Consider the following 22,835-nt stretch of genomic DNA (forward strand, 5'->3'; position numbering starts at 1 on the left):
AAATACTAGCAAACCGAATCCAGCAGCATATCAAAAAGCTTATCTACCTCAGTCAAGTCGGCTTCGTCCCTGGGATACAAAGCTCATTCAACATACGCAAATCAATAAACGTAATCCGTCACATAAACAGAACCAATGACAAAAACCACATGATTATCTCAATAGATGCACAAAAAGGCTTTCGACAAAATTCAACAGCGCTTCATGCTAAAAACTCTCAATAAACTAGGCATTGATGGAACGTATCTCAAAATAATAAGAGCTATTTATGGCAAACCCACAGCCAATAGCATACTGAATGGGCAAAAACTGGAAGCAATCCCTTTAAAAAACCAGCACAAGACAAGGATGCCCTCTCTCACCACTCCTATTCAACATAGTATTAGAAGTTCTGGCCAGGGCAATCAGGCAAGAGAAATAAATAAAGGGTATTCAGTTAGGAAAAGAGCAAGTCAAATTGTCTCTATTTGCAGATGACATGATTGTATATTTAGAGAACCCCATCGTGTCAGCCCAGAATCTCCTTAAGCTGATAAGCAAATTCAGCAAAGTCTCCAGATACAAAATCAGTGTGCAAAAATCACAAGCATTCCTATACACCAATAACAGACAAACGGAGAGCCAAATCATGAGTAAACTCCCATTCACAGTTGTTACTAAGAGAATAAAATACCTAGGAATACAACTTACAAGGGATGTGAAGGACCTCTTCAAGGAGAACTACAAACCACTGCTCAAGGAAATAAGAGAGGACACAAACAAATGGAAAAATATTCCATGCTCATGGATAGGAAGAATCAATATTGTGAAAATGGCTATACTGCCCAAAGTAATTTATAGATTCAGTGCTGTCCCCATCAAGCTACTACTGACTTTCTTCACAGAATTGGAAAAAGCTGCTTTGAATTTCACATGGAACCAAAAAAGAGCCTGCATAGCCAAGGCAATCCTAACCAAAAAGAACAAAGCTGGAGGCATCACGCGACCTGACTTCAAAGTATACTACAAGGCTACAGTAACAAAAACAGCATGGTACTGATACCAAAACAGATATATAGACCAATGGAACAGAACAGAGCCCTCAGAAATAATGCCACACATCTACAACCATCTGATCTTTGACAAACCTGACAAAAACAAGCAATGGGGAAAGGTTTCCCTATTTAATGAATGGTGTTGGGAAGACTGGCTAGCCATATGCAGAAAGCTGAAACTAGATCCCTTCCTTACACCTTATACAAAAATTAACTGAAGATGGATTAAAGACTTAAATGTAAGACCTAAAACCATGAAAACCTAGGCAATACCGTTCGGGACATAGGCATGGGCAACGACTTCATGACTAAAACACCAAAAGCAATGGCAGCAAAAGCCAAAATTGACAAACAGGATCTGACTAAACTAAAGAGCTTCTGCACAGCAGGAGAAACAATCATCAGAGTGAACAGGCAACCTACAGAATGGGAGAAAATTTTAGCAATCTACTTATCTGACAAAGGGCTAATATCCAGACTCTATAAAGAACTCAAACAAATTTACAAGAAAAAAACAACCCCATCAAAAAGTGGGCAAAGGATATGAACAGACACTTCTCAAAAGAAGGTATTTATGCAGCCAACGACATGAGAAACAGCTCATCATCACTGATCATTAGAGAAATGCAAATCAAAACCACAATGAGATACCATCTCACACCAGTTAGAATTGCGATCATTAAAAAGTCAGGAAACAACAGATGCTGGAGTGGATGTGGAGAAATAGGAACACTTTTACACTGTTGGTGGGAGTGTATATTAGTTCAACCATTGTGGAAGACAGTGTGCTGATTCCTCAAGGATCTAGAACTAGAAATACCATTTGACCCCGCAATCCCATTACTGGATATATACCCAAAGGATTATAAATCATTCTATAAAGACACATGCACATGTATGTTTATTGTGACACTGTTCACAATAGCAAAGACTTGGAACCAAACCAAATGCCCATCAATCATAGACTGGATAAAGAAAATGTAGCATATATACACCATAGGATATTATGCAGCCATAAAAAAGGATGAGTTCATGTCCTTTGCAGGGACATGGATGACGCTGGAAACCATCATTCTCAGCAAACTAACACGAGAACAAAAAACCAAACACTGCATGTTCTCATAAGTGGGAGTTGAACAGTAAGAACACATGGACACAGGGAGGGGAACATCACACACCAGGGCCTGTCGGTGGGTGGGGGATAGGGGAGGGATAGCATTAGGAGAAATACCTAATGTAGATGACAGGTTGATGGGTGCAGCAAACCACCACGGCACATGTATACCTATGTAACAAACCTGCACGTTCTGCACGTGTACCTACCTCAGAACTTGAAGTATAATAAAATAAATAAATACTTTCAACATTAAAAAAAAGAAAAACACCCTTAGAGAATTGAGGACCTCGCACAATCCTAATTCTTCACCAAAAGCCACCTAGCAGACCTGCTATTCAGACGAATCTGACTTTTTTGGTATTTTCAAACAACAGCCTCCCACCCTGCTTCAATGGCTATTCTGATGCCACTGCCGTGGCAGTAGTCGTTTCAGTCAAATTTGTTTGCATTTCTTAAAGTGACATTATTAATTCCTGAAAACGATTTAACAGTATCAAAATGCCTGAATATAAAAGTGGAGCTATGATGTTTATTCGGAATTAAACCACTCCCTTGTCCTCTTGAAAAAATAACATATTTCTTTTAGCTTTACTCTTTTCTGGCTAAATAAGAGAAGTGACTGCAGGTAGTCTTTTTGGGAGAATTGTGTGCCACCTAAACTTTCTTTTCTTTTTTTTTTCTTTTGAGACGGAGTTTTGCTCTTGTTGCCCAGGCTTGAGTGCAGTTGCACAATCTCGTCTCACTGCAGCCTCTGCCTCCTAGGTTCAAGCGATTCTCCTGCCTCAGCCTCCTGAGTAGCTGGGATTACAGGTGCCCACCACCACGCCAGCTAATTTTTTGTGTTTTTAGTAGAGACAGGGTTTCATCATGTTGGCCAGGCTCCTGGCCAAATCTCAAACTTCTGACCTCAAGTGATCCACCCACCTCGGCCTCCCAAAGTGCAGCGATTACAGGCGTGAGCCACTGCACGTGACCACCACCTAAACTTTCCATGGCCACACTGTTACAGATCCTTATTCACAACATACAAACAACCTTGTTCACTCAGCACTGGGCACCAAACTGTGCGCTGTATACTCATAGAAGCAGAGGCTATGACTTTTATTTATTCATTCATTCATTCAGCAGATTGTAGTATCTTCTACTGATGGTGGGCTGGATACTTCTTAGGTACCACATTGGGCCTATTGCATCATGGGCTCATAGTAAAAGTTCCATATGTCCAGGAATGATGTAAAGCCAACAGTGGAATAATGCAAACAACTATTTTTCTAGAAGAAATAGACTTTACCAGAATGCCAAAATGGGCTGCTAAAGGAAGGGCAGCCCATCAGTGCCGTCACCAGCTCCTGAAACCCCGGGGCCTGTTTACTCCCACCATTGCAGTGGAGGACATGTCTGAGCCTCCTGCTTGGCTTTAACCCCGACATTAGTTCCTTCATTGTTTCAGTGTAAGTAGCTTGGGTAATGTGCAGATAATTTCTTTGCCTTGTATTATTTATGCTGAGAATCAACTGGTTGGGTCGTCAGTTCCTAGGGAGAGGCTAATGGGAAGGTGATCTATAGAGTGTGATAGAAGACAATCTAGCTTTCTTGCTGCATCTTTTCTTCCTTCAGAACGTCAGCTTCTATTTTCCCTCCCAACTCCCAGTAGGATATTCCTGAGTGAAAGAAAGGCCAAGAGGAGAGAATGAGATCTAGCAAAATTGTAAACAAAGGAACAGAGCCACAAACCTGTTTTACATTCACTTAAAATGTTACATTGATTGATTAAACAGTTTAAAAATATCTTCATAGTATATGATACCTTTGATCTTAAAACCAGGTCATGTTAAGGTGACCTCTATTGAAGAGTTCTATTTAGGGTTACTGTGTGCCAACCACCCTCATTAAAATAGTCACAGATGTAAGTAGAGGAAACCAGATAAAAGGAAAGATCTCTATCTGCTTCCCCATAGTAATCCTTACATAGCATAACTTGAGTTAAGAACAGCCAGATGGAAGAGATAATGGGGCAAGGTGTGGGGAAACAGAGCAGAGCTTCTCTCCTCTGGGAGCGCCACCCTCCCAGCACCTCCATATGTTCAGCAACCCAGAAGTTCCCCTAAACTCTGTCCTATTGAGTTTTTATGGAGGCGGCTTTTCATAGGCATGATTGATTTGATCATTGACCACTGGTGATTATCTAAATCCCCAGCTCCTTTCCCTTCCAAGGGGTTGGGGCTGGAGCTGAAAGTTGCAGCCTTCTTATTGCATGGTTGATTCTCCAGCAGCCACCCCCACACCTGTCACATTAGCCTACAAAAGACACTTACCACTTCAGAGAGTCCAAGAGTTTTAGGAGTCCTGTGCCAGGAAATGGGGGCAGAGACCAAGAATAGATTTATTATTAAAAGTCACAATATCACAGGCAGTTTCTTTAAACTAAGCATTCACTTACCATACAACTCAGCAATTTTACTGTTGGGCATTTATCCCAGAGAAATAAAAATATATTCAATACAGAAATTTCTATAGTTTTATTCACAGTGCCACAAATTGGAAGGAAAGTACTTAAATGCCCTTCAGCGGGTGAACAGTGAAACAAACTATGCATCCATGTCATAGAATACTACTTGGCAGTAAACAAGAGCAAACTGGACATGTGGAGCAACTTGGATTGGTCTCAGGGCATTGTGCTGAATGAAAAGCCTTAAGATGTCACATGAACGATTCCATTTGGTAACATTCTTTAAATAACAGAATCATATAAATGAAAAACACATGAGTGGTTGCCAGAGGTTAGGAGTGTTGGAGTGTGCAGAGGTATGTGATGGTCAGAGATAACATGAAAGAGAAGTCTGTGGTGATGGAATAGTCCTGTAACTTGATAGAGGCTGTTGTTACAGGAAGCTGCCCATGTGATGAAATGACAGAGACCCGCACATGCGCATTGTTACAATGTCAGATTCCTGGTTTTGCTCCTGTACTGTAGTCACGTAAGATGTGAGCACTGGGGAGACTGTGAGGAAGAATTCTGAGCAGAAGGCTCACGTGGCTTCCTGCCTCCTACCATGCCACCCCCACCAGATGCATTAAATTTCTGGTCTGAATCAGCCTGCCTCTGTCCTCATCCATCTGACTGTCTGTCTCTTTCTTTCCCTCCCTCCCTGCCTCCTCACTGTTTCACATGGTCATTGTAAAGAAGAAACCTAAAAAATTCGGAAATGTAGATAAATTGAAAGGAAAAATTTTAAACCATGAGGTTGTTTCTTTCTTATTTAAATATGGTGGTTCCCTTGTTTCGTCAGCCATAGGCTTTGGGCCTGGGCAGGATCTGTAGCCCACAGCCTTTGAGTTCTTGACCTGTCCTCTGAGATTTTTAGGGTTCAAAGTAGAAAGACTTGGTCCCTGCTTCCAGTCCTATCTGGTACCCACTCCCTAATCTTTTCTGGCTAACCATTGTGCTTCCCAGTAATTATGTTTACCATTTTCTCACATAGGGATTAACAACATAGGCTCTGGACTCAGAGTGCCTAGGTTTAAATCTTGACTCCACCACCTCCTTAGTAGTTATTCAGTCTCTTTGTGCCTCAGTTTCTTCATTTGTAACTAACACCTATCTCAGAAGCCATGGGAAGGATTAAGGGATGTGATAGGAAGCACTCACTGACTCTTGGATATCATTATTTATGGTTGTTAGTTGGTGTCTCTGCTGCATTTTGTTTATCGCTGCTGGTTCCGTGACTGTCCATCAGTGTGCCCTGTGCTTGTTCTGTAGATTTTATTTCACAGTCTCTTGGTTTTGGTGGGTGGCACACTGCCCTGAGAGGACAGGGACGTGAGAAAGATTCTGAGCCCTTATTTGTCTCTAGTGCTACATCATGATTGTCATCATTGCTGTAAACCAAAAAGTATCTGAGACAAGTCTTATTCAATTTAGAACGTGTATTTTGCCAAAGTTAATGACACCCATGACACAGCCTCAGGAGGTCCTGACAACATGCGCCCCGGGGTGGTCGGGGTACACCTTGCTTTTATACATTTCAGGGAGACTTGAGACATCAATCAATATATGTAAGATGTACATTGGTTCGGTCCAATAAGGCGGAACAATTCGAAGTAAGGGGTTTCCAGGCCAGAAGTAGATAAGAGACAAAAAGTTGCATTCTTTTGAGTCCTTGATCAGCCTTCCAATGAATACACAATTGTGTCTGTCTCAGTGAACCTACATTTTTACATGAACAATAGGGTAGAGGAAGCAACCAGTTATGCGTTTGTCTCAGGTGAGCCTCAAAGGGATGACTTTGAGTTGTGTCTGTCCTTTTTCCATAAGGAGTTTTCTTGTGGGCAAATGGTGAGGGAGGGATGTAGGTTGTTATCTTTGTAGCTATCTTATTTAGCAATAAAACAGGAGGCAAATTTGCCTGACGTAGTTTCCAGCTTGACTTTTTCCTTGGCTTAGTGATTTAGTTTCCTTTCGCATTGCTAACTCAATCACAGGAGACAGGAGTGTGGACTGAATATAGCAAGAATGCCAAAGTATGTAACAGCTTCCTTAGTCATGATAGAGACTGAGAAACATCGGCTCACCTGAGCTTTGAGGTTAGCTGGAGTCCAGTAGAAGAGTTATAACTAAACACCGGCCCTTGTCTGTTTCTACTTGTGCCCATTCATTGAAGCTGAGATTGGACTGTGACTAGGTACCGGTAGCAAAAGTGATAGAAGTCAAACATAGCTCTTAGTTTTAGGGGCTCATGGCCTCCTGGGGAAGGGACCCATCAGGCATAGCTGGCAGTCATGGCCAGGGTTGTGGAAGCCCAGGTCCGGGCAGGGTTCAAATGCTCCTCAGAGTGTGCCAGCAGCCTCAGCCTCAGGCAGAGCTTGTCAGAGGGTATTTTACAAGGTCTCTAAAAGCCTCTTATGCCCTCCAGAGTGAAAAGCACAGCATTGTTGATGAAGTTTTGTGGCAAATATGCAAGGCACGTGTGGATATTTCTTTCTCTTGGAGGCTTACGAGGTAGCCCCAGTCTCCTGGTGCAGTGTTTGTAGCATAGTCCACTGGGACTGCTGCTCTGACAAAGACTGTGTCACTACTTTGTGGAATGTTTTTTAGAACTTCCAGAATGCCTCAGTAAATCCTGACTGCCATGTAACTGTGTACTGTGCTGCTGAGCTCTTAACATGAAGCAGCAGCAGTGACCCTGGCGGGCCAGGCTGACGTGCGTGGGAACAGTGGGAGTGACCCTGGCTGGGAAGCAGGGAGGCCTGGATATTGTTTCTTCTGGCTCTGTGTCCTGCCATTCTCGTCCCTGTGCTCAGAGCTCTCAAGCACCCACGATGGCCTTCTCAGGCCGAGCGCACCCCTGCGTTATCCCAGAGAATGAAGAAATCCCCCGAGCAGCCCTTAACAGTGTCCACGAGGCCAATGGCACCGAGGACGAGAGGGCTGTTTCCAGACTGCAGCGCAGGCACAGTGACGTGAAAGTCTACAAGGAGTTCTGTGACTTTTATGCGAAATTGTGAGTGTCTCCTCTCCTGGAGTGCCCTCTTCCAGGTCCAGCGTTCTTGGCTGTCTGTTCAGGAGCCATCCTGAGCTGGCCCATACAATTTTATTGACTGGACTTTGGGTGGGAGTTTTCCAGGGTGGTAGGGCTCTGAGGGGCTCACAGCGCAGCATGTTTAGGGAGACAGGAGACTGCCTTGTCGGTAAGACATGCAGTGACACACAGATGGGAGGGAGGTGCTGCCCTCACTGTGAGAGCCCGGCGGCCCCGTCTTCAGTAGATTCCTGATCACTTGGTAACTGCATTTTCATCATGTCGTCCGCAAGGGAGGCTTAGTGTTGGCATTGTCAGTAATTACATTAGAAAAATTCTGCAGTCTAAAATGGCCCAAAGATAAGGGGCAGATGGGTTGGAACAGTGAAAAAAACAAATTACAGACTGTTGGTAAAGATAAATATTTTTGTTATGTGTAATAATCAACAATTTGAAGTAAGCTAACTGGGTTTCTTAATTGAATGAATAAATATATAGTATAAGTAGCAAATCAATACACATATAGAACATACTGTTAACTCTAAAAAGCTAGGCTAATTTATATTATTAAATAGGTTTTAGCAAACACATTTTTTTTAAGAAAATGCAGAGTAGCCATAAGACCAGCTCAAGATTATTGACCTCATTCAAAGTTGTGAGCTTAGAATTACTGCATATCCCCAATTTGTCAAGTAAGAGTTAATGAGAATTTAACTGACCCGGTTCTCTACTTCCATAATCCGTGCTCTGTGGTACAGATGTCACTTATCTTCACAACTCACAGAGAGCTCTGTTTGACAGTAACTGGGGAATTGTAATAATACAGTAACCAATATTTTAACTGCTTGGTGAACTCTCAAGAAGATTTTTGGATTTATACATTGCTGCATTTTAGAACCAAACAATTTGTTTTGCATACTTGAATAATGGAAAGCAAGATACCAAGTGTGCTGTGTGAGGTTGATTTGTGGAAGTAGATCAGCTTCATCAGTCATGCCTGGCCTGACTTTTACATATAAATATCTATCTATAGATAGATAGATAGATAGATAGATAGATACTCCCCCACTTACATATTTCTTGTCATCAACACTTTTTAGTGAAAATCTTTTTCCGAAAAATTAGCTAATTAATTATAACTAATCTGATGGTAGCTATAACTGTCACTAATGACTTTTTTAAAGTAATTTCTGTCATCTGTAGTATTAAATATAAAATCAACGTTAAAAAAAAAACAAAAAAACAGGCATTGTGCCAGAGGGTCAAAGGCAAAAGAGGAAAAGGAAGCCTGACTGGTTCAGGGGTCAGCAAGGTGATTGTTCTGTTTCCTTTTTCCCCCTGCTTGTGATGAAAAGGAATACTTCTTGCAAAATACATATTATATTACCTCTAAAACTAGCGGATTTTTCCTGTGTGTGGGAAGTAACTGTGTGCTTGTTTTTATGATGTATCTACCTATTTCCTAATTCTACTTGAGTATTTGAACTTAAGTAGAAACAATCTATATTATAATGAGTTTAAACTGGTCAGCGATAATCAAACATTTTAATCTAAGGGCCTCTTAACATTCTTAAAAACTATTAAGGTTCCCAAAGAACTTTAATTCATCAGTATTTACCATATGAGAAATTGAAACTGGAAACAATTTAAAATACTTATTAATTCATTTAAAAACAACACTAAGCTTATTACGTGTTAATAATAGTAAATGTTAATATTAATATTTTCATAAAAAATAACTGTTTTCCAAAATGGAAGAGGCTTAAAGGAAAGGATGGCATTGTGTTACATTTTTGCAAATCTTGTTAATAAAACTTTCTCAGATTTGTTTCTGCATTCAACCTATTACAGTATATTGTTTTAGATGAAATATATGAAGAAAATGTGACCTCCCACAGAGATGTAGTTGGAAAAGAGAGGACTTTCCACCTCCTGAAAGGGTCATGGTGACACTGACATTTTGAAAACCACTGATTTAGGTGATAATGATCCAGGACATTCTAGAATATTCTTTTTGGGCTTTTTTAGAGTCCCATTAAGGTTGTTGAGGTTTGGTGAATCTTTTGAGAGGGTTTAGAATTAACAACAGTGCCATATATTTGAGCAGCATCTTCTGGTTTCCAAATAGTTTAAAATACTTTTCCCTCAGAACAATAATGAGAACAGTACTGAGAATGACCAGGCGGATGTGGAGCTTACCGTGCTCCTCCATCCAGGAATACCTGTGGACTTTGGTCAGGAAGAAGGAAGAAGCACAAACCCCTCCAGAGTTTTGTAAAACTGCCACAATCATCTGGCTTACGGCAAAGCTGGGCGATGATGAGAATTTTACAGATTTTTTCCCCAACCCACAGTAACTTTGAAATGACAAAATGGAAATTCATTTTAACTTGAGGCTTAGGCCAGGTTTACTGAGCAGTGAAGCTGCTTCCCTTTCTCCCTTCCTTCTTTTTTTTTTTTTTTTTGTGACATTTTAATTCTGCATTCAAACCTGTTAAATAAAGTTGAGCTTTGACTTGTCTGAAGTGATGAACACGGTGTGTCTGCACGCAGTTGTTTATGGCAAGGCTACAAAACAGGATGACTGTTTTGTGAAACATTTTGGGGAGGAAGGCAAAGGGAAAGTTGTCTTCCAGAGGTATGGGGGGGAGTGAAGCAAGTAAGTGGAACCACTTTTGCTAAGGAAACAGCAAAACTTGGAAACCAATAGGGGCAAGGCAGTTAGTTACTCTGTTTATAGAATGGAGACTGTCCACCTGTCTGTCTCACTAGTTGGTTGTGAAAATTCAGGAGAACATTGGTATTAACTTCATGAAGTACATTGATTAAATATCTGGAAGGTCAGAAGCTGTACTAGGGGACTAGACACACAGGTATAGAGCTCATGCTGTGGGTAGGCCTGTGAAAATAAATTTGCCAAAAAGTGAAGGACCGCTTGGCCAGTTACTGCTCTGCATGGGGGACCTTCTCCATTTCCAGGACTTTTAAGAAATAAATAGGTCTTCATGTGAAATCCTCATCTAATTGTATGCCTGTCAAAGCCATGTTGCTTTTCTTTCCCTTTTTCCTTCTTGAAATGAAATTTTGTTCTTGTTGTCCAGGCTGGAGTGCAGTGGCGAGATCTCGGCTCACTGCAACCTCCGCCTCCCAGGTTCAAGTGATTCTTCTGCCTCAGCCTCCCAAGTAGCTGGGACTACAGGCATGTGCCACCACACCTGGCTAATTTTGAATTTTTACTAGAGGCAAGGTTTTACCATGTTGGTCAGGCTGGTCTCGAACTCCTGACCTCAAGTAATCCACTGGCCTCGGCCTCCCAAACTCCTGGGATTACAGGCGTGAGCCACTGCAGCTGTCTGCCATGTTGCTTTCCTTCTTCCAAACTGCACAGTGGTTAGAGCCTGAGATTATTTATTGAATGCCTTCTGTGTTTTAAGGTGTAATGAGGTTACTGATGGGGGAATTTCCCACGTCACCAGCCACAACAGTGGTTACTTGACAACCTGGTGTCACTTTCCTAATCTATGAAACGTGGTAGTATCTCTGTCATGTCCTTTCAAGTGTTTGAAATTCATGGTGTAATCTGTTTTGATTGACAGTGTGATTTTATGAGCAAGGGGCCTGGATTTCTAGTCCTGTGCCTTCCTTTAACTAATTAGCCTTGTGATGTTGGTCTGATCCTTCCATCTCTGTGAACCTGTTTTGCCATCTGTAAAATGATCTTTATTATGTAAAATTCTGTGATTTTAAGATACATTTTATGATATTAGTAATCAGGTTCGTCTTACCGATTAGGTAACAGGACTGGGGCATCTTGGCTGGTTTTAAGGCTACTTAAGCAGTTGTTTTCCACAGGATTTAATCAAAGGGATAACCCATGTCTAGGTTATATGACATGGCATTTAGTTGACATGCATTTTAGATTCTGTTCTCAGAAGGGAAAGAAACTGGCCTTGAGATGATGACTTTTGGATATTTTAATTAAGCTACTTTCTAAGCTGTAAACCCAATTCCTTGAGAGCAGCTTATAACTTTCATCTCTGTCTCAGGTGCCTAACACATAGTAGGCACGCACTCATAGTATATTTAGCAAGAAGAATGCCAAAAATGTTAGAAACAGAATCAAAGTGGGACACCCTTACAGAGCCTCAGATGCTAGGGTAAAGAGGCTGAAGAGTCCGAGTTCAGAGCATGTAAGGAACAGGCAAGAAATTGAGCTTTTTAGATAAAATAGGGTTTTTGTGATCAGATAGAATTTGCTGCTCGGTTCTTAGTGTTGTTTGATCTTCGATCTAAGAAGAGGCTGACGGTCTGCAACCTGCTGTTCTTTGTGTGTTACAGCAACATGGCCAATGCCCTGGCCAGCGCCACTTGCGAGCGCTGCAAGGGCGGCTTTGCGCCCGCTGAGAAGATCGTGAACAGTAACGGGGAGCTGTACCATGAGCAGTGTTTTGTGTGCGCTCAGTGCTTCCAGCAGTTCCCAGAAGGACTCTTCTATGAGGTGAGTTGTGCTGGACAAAAGCAGGGAGGTGCCATTCCCCACCCTCCCGCTTCCTGCCCTTCTTTCCTGAGGCCTCATCCTTCATGTTCAGTTTCATGATGAAAGAATGAATTGAAGTGCCAGATGCATGCTAGGTATTTGATAGCTGTGAGGTCAGAGGTGGCATCTCTATGGCCCATATGGGCAGTGGCGTGATTGGGATACCCTCACAGACCCTGCATTTGTATTGCTCAGTTCATCATCCTATTTCAGAACCCAGAGTCCCTTATGACAGAGCCTTTCAGACCTAAGCAGCTCAGCTCCACATACAAAATTCTTTCTGAGTCTTCAGCCACACTCAGGCCCCCCACACACCTCACCCATTCCTGTCTCTGTGTCTTTCCCCCTTCTCAGAGGACCACTGGACCCACTCTAAAGGAGAGTGTGTGCTGTACATCACTCCTTCCACAACTTCCCAGCCTCGAGCCAGGAGCATCCATGCATTTATTTTCTAAGGAAAAAAAAAGTATTTTAGGGAACTATACTGTCTACATTTAGCTCTTCTGGCTGCCTATATTCTTTTCCAAATACTTGTTTTTCTTGATCCTCGGGTGTTAGCATATGGTCTGCACTTCCTTTGTAGTGTATTTGGTATTCTCAACATTATTGAAACCCCTTTCTAGTTGTTTTTTATTGTTTTGTTTTGTTTGAGACAATGTCTCATTGTGTAGCCCAGGCTAGAGTGTAGTGGCATGATTATAGCTCATTGCAGCCTTGAACTGCTAAGCTCAAGTGATCCTCCAGCCTCAGCCTCCTGAGTAGCTGGGGCTACAGGCACGTGCCACCACACCCGACTAATTTTATTTTTCATAGAAACGGAGTCTCCCTATGTTGCCCAGGCTGGTCTCAAACTCCTGGGCTCAGGTGATCCTCGGCCTCCCAAAGTGCTAGGATTACAGGCATGAACCACCATTTCTGGCCTACTGAAACTCCTTTCTCACAATAAACATGTATTTTGGGGGATAATCTAGAGATGCTGACCCCAGGCTATCATTTGAAGGTGAGAGTGAGGTGTATGTGTGTGTTAGATCAAATAGGTAATTTACTTTTACCACCTTACTTCTTACATATTTGTATATATATATGCACATCTATATATGATAATATATTTATATAGAATTATTTTATAGCTGGAGATGGCTGCTCTTTGATTTCTTCTTTTGCCTAGCAGATTTTTATGTTTCCCTGTTACATAAACCATGCTTGAGCAAGGAAAGGTAGTTTACAAAGATCATTGGTAAGTCCATTGTATGCCACTTAGGCAGCATTTTCCCATAGAAACAAACATGAGAGCGGGGTTCCCAGGCCAGCCCACAGAAAAGCTGTTTACCCCATCATGGGTACATGAAATACAGGGCTAGCAAGTATGTAATAATGTCAACTCTGGGAAACAGCTTTAAGGGTTTGGGTTAGGGAATGCTATTTTATTCACTAGCACACATTTTTTTAAGCTCCTATTGTGTCCCCAAAACACACATTCCCAACAACAAAAACGTTAGCAGTGGAAAGAGGTCTTCGTTTTTTCTCTTTTCTTCTAGTTCTTTTTTTTTTTTTTTTAACTTTATTTCTTTAGGCCTCCAAACATGCTCTATCTATCTTCTTACTGTTCTTCCTGACTCCTTCCCTGGGCAGTGGGAATCTTTTGGGCAAGGATGATGGATTTAGGGATGGGCAAATGACAGTTGTGAGGATGGACAGGAGCAGGAGAGGCCAATGTACCACAGCAGAAGAGGGCGGGAGAGGAGCTCCAGAGGTGGGAATGGAGGCGTCGGGCATAGAGACCCCCTACTGAGGCTATAGGTAGACTGTGATTAGCTGGTGAGAAGAAGGAATGGGAAATCCCTAGATGCTGTGGCAGCAAGAAGAGAGGGTGTTTGCTGGTGGTAGTGGTTGTGAGCCATGACTCAATTCAGGTAAAGGGACCCGAGGACCTACTTCTACCTTGGCACCTTGGAGGCCTGCTGGGACTATGGCAAGGAAGGAGATGAGACTCCCAAGGCACATTGAAGGGAATTCTGGAAAGCTGGCTTGGAGAGAGCATTGGTCTTTTCACTATATGAATCCCTTCTTTATCCCTCCCTTTTTTTCTCTCCTATAGTCCAGAGAGGTTGAAATGTCTGATAACACAGCAGGTTTGTGACATGAAAGACCATGAGAACCTAGCTGGTCTCCTGGTATCCAATACGATATTCTTTCCCTTACATATTTTTAAATATAAGATATTTTTATTGAAATGGGTGATTATGACAAAGGCCTTAGGAGAGCTCGGTCCAGGGGAGCAATAGAGAAGAACTCAGAGAAAAAGACAGTCTCTGTTTTCCCAAACATTTTCCTTATATCCCTGGCTTGCTGTTTCCCCTGTGAGCACCCTGGAGCTCCAGCCCTCCGTCACCTTCTTTCTTCCATTTTGCCTGCGACTTAGGAATGAACATGATGGTTAAGCTACCTTCATTAAGCAGCATGACCGCTTCCTGAGCTCCTGCTGCCGCATTTAGGCCCTGTCAACTGTGAGGCCACTGGTGCTGAGTCAGAGGGAAAGGCTCAGAACAGCCTTGAGCAGCGAAGAATAAAGTGTGACTCATCTCGTCCTGCCCACCCCTCACACTGGACTATAAATACCCTCCCTGGGTCTGTGTGCTGTTATTCCAAAAGATGCGATGAATACCCAGAGCTAGGCTATTCAAGGGCTGTTGCCCAGTTCAAGCTCTGTTGGGTCCTGAGGAAGATTACTATTTTGGCTACATTGTTTATCATTAAAACCAGCCCAGGGATGTGTAAACCTGCATCTAGAGAATAAGACATTTCTTTTTGGTTAAATGATATTAGAGAAAAAAACTATCCAAGGCTGCTAACAAATAATCTTCACTTTCAGTTATATCCAGCAATAAGTTGTTTTCCAGAAAGGAAAGCTTGGAAACTTACCCAGTTTGCCTTCCATTTGGGACATGACTGATGTGCTTCAGTCTTTGTATAATGAATGCATCTTCGCCACTCTGTATCTTTGTTATTGCTTTTGTCTCGTTATCAAAACAACTTCCTTCCCTGATTTCCATAGCCTCTAATTTTTCTTTTCTCTAGAAGACTAGTTAGGAAAACTTAGAGGTGGGGTCTGTGTACTCACCTCCCCTTGAAAATGTGATTTACTTTTATGGTAGAACTTTCTGGTACTTTGAATTAAATAGGACATTCTTCCCTTTGGCCACAGAGGCAAGTATAGAATGAGATCCTTGTTTCCTAACCACTTACCAGCTCATATATCTGAAGAAATGAGCACCAGTATTTCTGTCTCAACTACAGTTTCTCTTTTTTTTTTCTTTCTTTTCTTTTTCTTAAGACAGGGTCTCACCCTGTTACCCAGGCTGGAGTGCAGTGGCACAATCATGGCTCACTGCAGCCTTGACTTCCTGGGCTCAAACAATCCTCCCACCTCGGCGTCCCTAGTAGCTGGGACTACAGGCACACACCACCACAGCCAGATAATTAAAAAAATTTTTGCAGAAACAGGGTCTTGCCGTGTTCTCGAACTCCTGAGCTCAAGTGATTAGATGCCATTTCCCCAGGGAAATACCCTTTCAACCCAGAGGCCCTAACGCTAACTATAGTGGTTCCTAAATCTTTGTGACATCCAGCATTATCTGCAGTAAGAGAAGTATCTTAATTTTTCCCGTAAGAAAATACTTTTGGGAGTGAAGTGGAGCCAACAGTTACAAGAGTGATTTAAGTCCAGGAAGTATTGCAGAGTGGGATGGACTGAACCAAGGACTAGGGACCTGGTGTGCAACTGATTAACCCTGACTTAGTACATGCTCAGGGCTGGGTTCTTTGTTGGTGCTTCACATTTCTCTCTCCTTAGTTTGGATTTCACAAATGTGTCCCTTTTTTCCCATCACAAAATGCATTAACAGGAAAGACCCATTTTTTTTATTTTTTATTTTTATTTTTATTTTTTTGAGACGGAGTTTCACTCTTGTTGCCCAGGCTGGAGTGCAAATGTGTGATATCGGCTCACCGCAACCTCCGCCTCGCAGCCTCAAGTGCTTTTCCTGCCTCAGGCTCCTAAGTAGCTGGGATTACAGGCATGCGCCACCATGCCCAGCTAATTTTGTATTTTTAGTAGAGACGGGGTTTCTCCATGTTGGTCAGGTTGGTCTCAAAGTCGCGACCTCAGGTGATCTGCTCGCCTCGTCCTCCCAAAGTGCTGGGATTACAGGAGTGAGCCACTACACCTGGCCAGGAAAGACCCGTTTATGATGAGCAATCTTGTAGCAAGATGTTTTACAAAGAGGTTTCTTCACTCATTTACTCTGATTATTCAGGAAGGCAGAAACCAAAATGGAAGACACTTCCAACCAGCACATCTGTTTATCTGTGGATCCACTCACTTCAAGGCAGTTTATGACAAACTGGTATAAAGTACCAAATGAACATTTGCAACTTTGCACTTGACTGGAAATGAGACTTTCAGCTGGTTTCCCGTTCTGAGCTTACTTGAAAGCAGCTCAGAATAATTGTTTTTTCCCCTAAAGGGAATATTTACAGAACTCCAAAACTTAAAACAGTTAGAGCCATTCTTGGAGCTCATCTTCCCCCACACAGAGCAACCCATTTCCACAAGTGGTGGGACCCCAGGGTTCTTAAGGCATTTTGTTTGTAAATACTACTAATTTGGACCATTAATATTTCTAACAGGCTTATTGTATTTGTTGTTTAAATCAGTTTGGGGATGTAATGTGTAGTTACCTAGAAAGGTTATATTTATAGAAATTTAATTCTTCCCAATTTATGATTCTTGATTTTTAAAAAATTTTATATCCTAGAGTTTTACTTTGGATCAACTTCTGGCCTTTCTCTCAGGCTCAAAAGTTGAGCTATACTATGTTTGATCATTTCTACACACTGTAGAAAAGAGGCAGCTCGTTATAGCAGAAGTAGTTCTCCACCTGGAATTAACAGTAGTTGTGACACTGGAGAAGCATAGTCCAGAGTGCAAGAGATTTGCAGGATGAATGGTGGCAAGGAAATCTATTTCTAAGTCCTCTTATTCTGGTTTTGAAGGACTCAATTTCTGGATCCTTTTCTCTTTGCCTGAAAACATGTTTATATTCACAATAGTACTTCTCTCACATTGCAAAGAAAGAAATCTCAAACCTTACTATCATTAATTGCTCCAGGATACCCATCAAAAAGGATTAGTTAGGGAGTGCTGAAACCCATAAGGCTTAGTCTTTCCCTGCCTTATGTATTTTCTTGTTAAGGAGAAGCTTGGCTTTAGGAACTGTGTTGGATATTCTATATTCGGTACAGATATGCACGCCCCTTAACCACAGGCAAATGTCTGAGAAAGGTGTCATTAGGCAAGTTCATTGTTGTGCAAACATCAGAGAATGTATTTAAAAAACCTAAATGTCATAGCCTACAACACATCTAGTCTATATGGTATGGCCTATTCCTCCTAGGCTACAAACCTGTACAGCATGTTACTATACAGAATACTGCAGGCAGTTGTAACACAATGGTGAGTATTTGTGTATCTAAAAGTATCTAAACATAGAAAAAGTACAGAAAATATACCATATACCATGGTAGTATGTATGGTCCATTGTTGACAGAAATGTTATCCGGCGGATGACTATATATGCTGAATTTAGAGACGTAGACAGTAGTTACAACAGCTTTCCTTTTTTATTTATTTGTTTATTTATATTTTTTATTTATTTATTTTTTTGAGACGGAGTTTCACTCTGTCACCCAGGCGGGAGTGCAGTGGCATGATCTCGGCTCACTGCAACCTCCGCCTCCTGGGTTCAAGCGATTCTTCTGCCTCAGCCTCCTCAGTAGCTAGGAATCCAGGTGCATGCCACCACGCCTGGCTAATTTTTGTGTTTTTAGTAGAGACAGGTTTCACCATGTTGGTCAGGCTGGTGTCGAACTCCTGATCTCATTATCTGTCCACCTCGGCCTTCCAAAGTGCTGAGATTACAGGCATGAGCCACTGCTCCCAGCCAACAGTTTTCCTTTTAGGACTTAGCCTTTTTCATCCCCTGACTAATTTCAGAAGAATTTATCCATTTTAAGGGAAAGCTCTGGGAGAGCAAAGCAAAGAGCATTGGTAAGAAATTGTGAATGAGGTGGATAGAAAACACAAACCGTTTTCCCTCTGCTTGCACACCACAACAATCAACACAAGTTCTTCTGTGACCAAACGTGTGGGAATTTTTCCCCACACACCAAGCAAGCAATCAGTTCTGCAGTGGACACCAGCTGGGCGTTCTCCAATTCAATTCCCACACTATCTACCTGGAGACCACAGATGGAGGGGTCAGCCCTAGAACTGTCTTCTCCTTCTGATGCCAATTGAAAGCCCCAGATTGCTTCACCTGTACTTCTGGCTGACATGCTCTGTAAATTGGGGATCCCACAGCCCCCTCTTCTGGTTCTGTTAATTTGCTAGAGCAACTCACAGAGCTCAGGGAAACACGTTTACTGGTTTATTATTAGTATTATGTTTGTTTGTTTGTTTTGAGACAAAGTCAAGCTCTGTCACCTAAACTGGAGTGCAGTGGAACAATCACAGTTCACTGCAGCCTCCATCTCGTGGACTCAGGCAGTCTTCCTACCTCAGCCTCCCCAGTAGCTGGGACTATAGGCACATGCTACCATGCCTGGCTCTACCAATTTATTATAAACAATATTACCAGCCAGGCACGGTAGAGCACACCTGTAATCCTAGCACTTTGAGAGATTCAGGTGGGAGGATTGCTTGAAGCTAGGAGTTCAAGAGCAGCCTGGACAACATAGTGAGATCCTGTCTCTACAAAAAATAACAAAATTAGCCAGGCCTGATGGCACACACAGTCCCAGCTACTTGGGAGGCTGAGGTGGGAAGATCATTAGAGCCTAGGAGTTGGAGGCTACAGTGAGCTATAATCATGCCACTGCACTCCAGCCTGAAAAACAGGGCAAGACCCTGTTTCTGAAAAAAAAAATAATAATAAAATAAATTTTAAAAAAGGATATTACAAAGGATACAGATGAAGAGATACATAGGGTGAGGTATATAGGGGAAGGTGGTCAGAGCTTCCACACCTTCTCTGGCTGCACCACCCTCTGGGAAACTACACTGTGTTCAGCTATCCAGAAGCTGTCTGCACCCTGTCCTTTTAAATTTTTACGGAGGCTTCATTATGTAGGCATGATGAATTAAACACTTGGCCACTGGTGATCAACTTAACCTTCAGCTCCTCTCTGCCTTTCCTGAAGGCTGGAGGGTGGGGCTGAAAACCCCAACCATATGATTCTGCCTTGGTCTTTCTAGTAACCAGTCCCATCCTAAATCTACCTAGGGGCTGCCAGTCACGAGGCACCTCATTAACATATACAAAGACATCACTTTTAAGATTCCAAGGATTTTAGGAGCTGTATGCCAAGAAACTGGGAGGAAGACCAAATATGTTTTTCACAATGTCACAGTGAGGGTATGCCATGAGCCAGAACAAACAGACCAAAGCAGTATCGCTTTTTGACTCTTGGGAGGCCCTGAGAGGTTAAGCAACTTGCCCAAGGCCACACAATGAGTCTTTCAGCCAGATTTTGAACGCAGGCAGTCTGGATCCATGGTCAGTGTTCTTGACTCCTACCTGTCTTGTTAAAAGATGTTTCCAAATTATAGTTAATCCTAATTTTATTTTATCTTATACAGTGATTATATTTTCAACCTTCTAAAAAATATATATATATATATACATACATACACCGCTGGGCTACTTTTTTGTGTTTTTATGCAATATACATGTTTCTCTTTCATTTAATACAGAATAAAAGTTGATCATTTCTAACTAAATTAATGGAGTTATTTATGAGTTTTTATACAGTTGTCTTATGGTATCCACAGAGGATTGGTTCCAGGACACCCCCTCCACCCCACTCCCACGTCACCCTCAGAGTTTACCAAAATCTTTGAATGCTCAAGTCCCTGATATAGAATGGTGTACTTATTTGCATGTAACCTATGCACATCCTCCTGTATACTTTTCATTATCTCTAGATTACTTATAATAGCTAATAAAATGTAAATGCTATGTAAATTGTTGTTATACTGTGTTTTAAAATTTGTATTATTTTTATTTTTCTATTGGTATTTTTTTTTATTGTTTTGGGTTTTTTCTTCCACATATTTTTTTATCCTTGGTTGATTGAATCCAAGGATGCAGACCCAGCAGATACAGAAGGCTGTTTTGTGGTCATTTTGTTTTTTTGTTTGTAATTGACATAATAATTACACACATGGGGCACAGTGTGATGTTTCAATACATGTATACATTGTGTAAAAATCAAATCAGGGTATTTAACATATCCATCACCTCGTACCTTGATAATTTCTTTGTCGTAAGAACATTCAAAATACCGCTTTTCTAGCTATTTTGAAATAGCTATTTTGAAATATTTTGAAATGCAATATATTATTAACGAAAGTCACTCTACTGTGCAATAGAACACTAGAACTTATTCATCCTAACTATAACTTTGTACCCATTGACCATCTTCTCCCCATCCCCTCCACTCCATTCTCCCCAGCCTCCAGCAACCTGTATTTTACTCTCTATTTCTATGAGATCAACCTCTTTAGATTCCACATGAGTGAGATCATGTAGTATTTGTCCTTCTGTGCTTATTTCACTTAATGTAATGTCCTACAGGTTCATCGATGTCGCCACAGATGACAGGATCTCATTCTTTTTTATGGCCAAAGAGTACTCCGCTGGGTATATGTACCATATTTTTTTAATCCATTCATCCGCTGATGGACAATTAGGTTGCTTCCAAATCTTGGCTATTGTGAATAGTGCTGCAGTAAACATAAGAGTGCAGATATCTCTTCCACATACTGATTCCATTTCATTTGGATATATTCCCAGTAGTGAGATTGCTGGATCATATGGTAGTTCCATTAATTACTGCTAAAAGCTAAACATCAGATTTTTATGCATATAGATGGCATACATTCATCAGAAATATATCGCGCTTCATAAATACTTGTACTTTTGGCTGCACATTATAATGTAGTATGGCATAATATTGAGTAATAGCATATCAATTTATTATCTTCTGTTAATAAACTTTAAAAACCAATCTGGGCAAGGTAGTGTGTGCCTGTAATCCCAGCAACTCAAGAGGCTGATGTAGAAGGATCACTTGAGCCCAAGCGTTCAAGACAAGCCTGAACAACATAGCAAGACCTAGTCTAAAAACAAAAAGATACATTAAATACATTACAGCTTATTCATTTGAATTAAAAAGTGAAAGCTGGACACAGTAGCTCACACCTGTAATCCCAGCACTTTGGGAGGCCAAAGGTGGGAGGATCACTTGAGGTCAGGAGTTTGAGACCAGCCTAGCCAACATGGTGAAACCCCATCTCAACTAAAAATACAAAAATTAGCTGGACATGGTGGCGGGTGCCTGTAATCCCACCTACTCAGGAGGGTGAGGCAGGAGAATCGCTTGAACCCAAGAGGCAGAGGTTAGAGTGAGCCAAGATTGTACCACTGCACTTCAGACTGTGCAACAGAGCGAGACTCTGGGGAAAAAAAAGTTATTTTTCTAGGAGAAAATCTGCTTTGGTTGGTTCAACAGTAAGAACTGACTTTGCCAGTTAAGCTATGGTAGATATGTTCACTAAATTGGATGAACTAAATCTATAGCCATAATTTGAGGAAACTGAGTTGACAACTGATACATTAAAAATGGATATCATTAAAAATGGATTTTGATAATCAGACAGTGTATGACTTTTGGCATATAACTTGTAAGGAGCTCAAAGACTCAAGGGGAGACATTACTATAACATTTCTTACAAGTTAGTAATGTGAAAAAGGCTTCTTAGCATTTCTATATTTAAAAAAAAAAAGCAACACCCAAAATAGAAAATAGACCTAGAATTAATATTGAACCTGAGTCTTCTAGTGGAAAGCCATATTGATGCATGAGATACATGAAATAATTGTGGGAAGAAAGGGCAGCCCTAGTCATTTCACCATCACTAAGATACGATTTTCAAGTAAACATAGTATAAAAAAACTAATATTTATGTCTTGCTTGTCCTATACCAATCATTCTAATGATAATACAGAAGAAAATAAATGTTAACCTTTACAGCCTTATGGATTCAGAAAGCACATTTTAAAATTTCATGTTATATGTATTTTTTAATTGCAGAAAAGTATGATAGGGTGATCAGTTAAAGACAAGTACAAAAAATATACTAGGATAAAATTGGAGCACATAAAATGAAAACAGTTCAAGAAATGAAAGATGTAAAAATCTTGGCTGTTAAAAGAATGTTTTTTAATGGATTTTGGTCATTTTAAAATGTGCTAGGGCTGAGCATACTGGCTCACGCCTGTGGTCCCAGTGCTTTGAGAGAATGAGGTAGGAGGATTGCTTTGGGCCAGGAGACCATGAACTAGCCTAGGCAACATAGTAAGACTCCCATTTAAAAAAATAATAAAATACAATGTGCTAGAATATTTGCCCTTTGTAAATATGTGAGGTTACAGTGAGAATTACAGATATCGACCTGAAAAATGTGGGAGGAGAGTTGTATGTATGTGCATATTTTCTGGAGGGAG

The 22,835-nt window shown here is 41.3% G+C and overlaps 1 protein-coding gene across 10 annotated transcripts in view; it reads left to right on the plus strand.

The window, feature by feature from the left end:
* LIMS1 (LIM zinc finger domain containing 1) overlaps positions 1-22,835 on the plus strand; it is a 153,667-nt gene that overhangs the window by 114,060 nt on the left and 16,772 nt on the right. For 7 of the 10 annotated variants that reach the window (XM_054475304.2, XM_054475301.2, XM_063648523.1 and 4 more), the window contains one exon: positions 12,009-12,168. In XM_054475304.2, the coding sequence (XP_054331279.1) occupies positions 12,009-12,168 (160 nt within the window). Of the gene's footprint in view, positions 1-5,564; positions 7,653-12,008; positions 12,169-22,835 lie in introns of those variants that run through there. The other 3 variants (XM_054475311.2, XM_054475297.2, XM_054475298.2) reach the window with 3 other exon arrangements.

This window comes from Pongo pygmaeus, chromosome 12, assembly GCF_028885625.2.
Source record: "Pongo pygmaeus isolate AG05252 chromosome 12, NHGRI_mPonPyg2-v2.0_pri, whole genome shotgun sequence".
Classification (NCBI taxonomy): domain Eukaryota; kingdom Metazoa; phylum Chordata; class Mammalia; order Primates; family Hominidae; genus Pongo; species Pongo pygmaeus.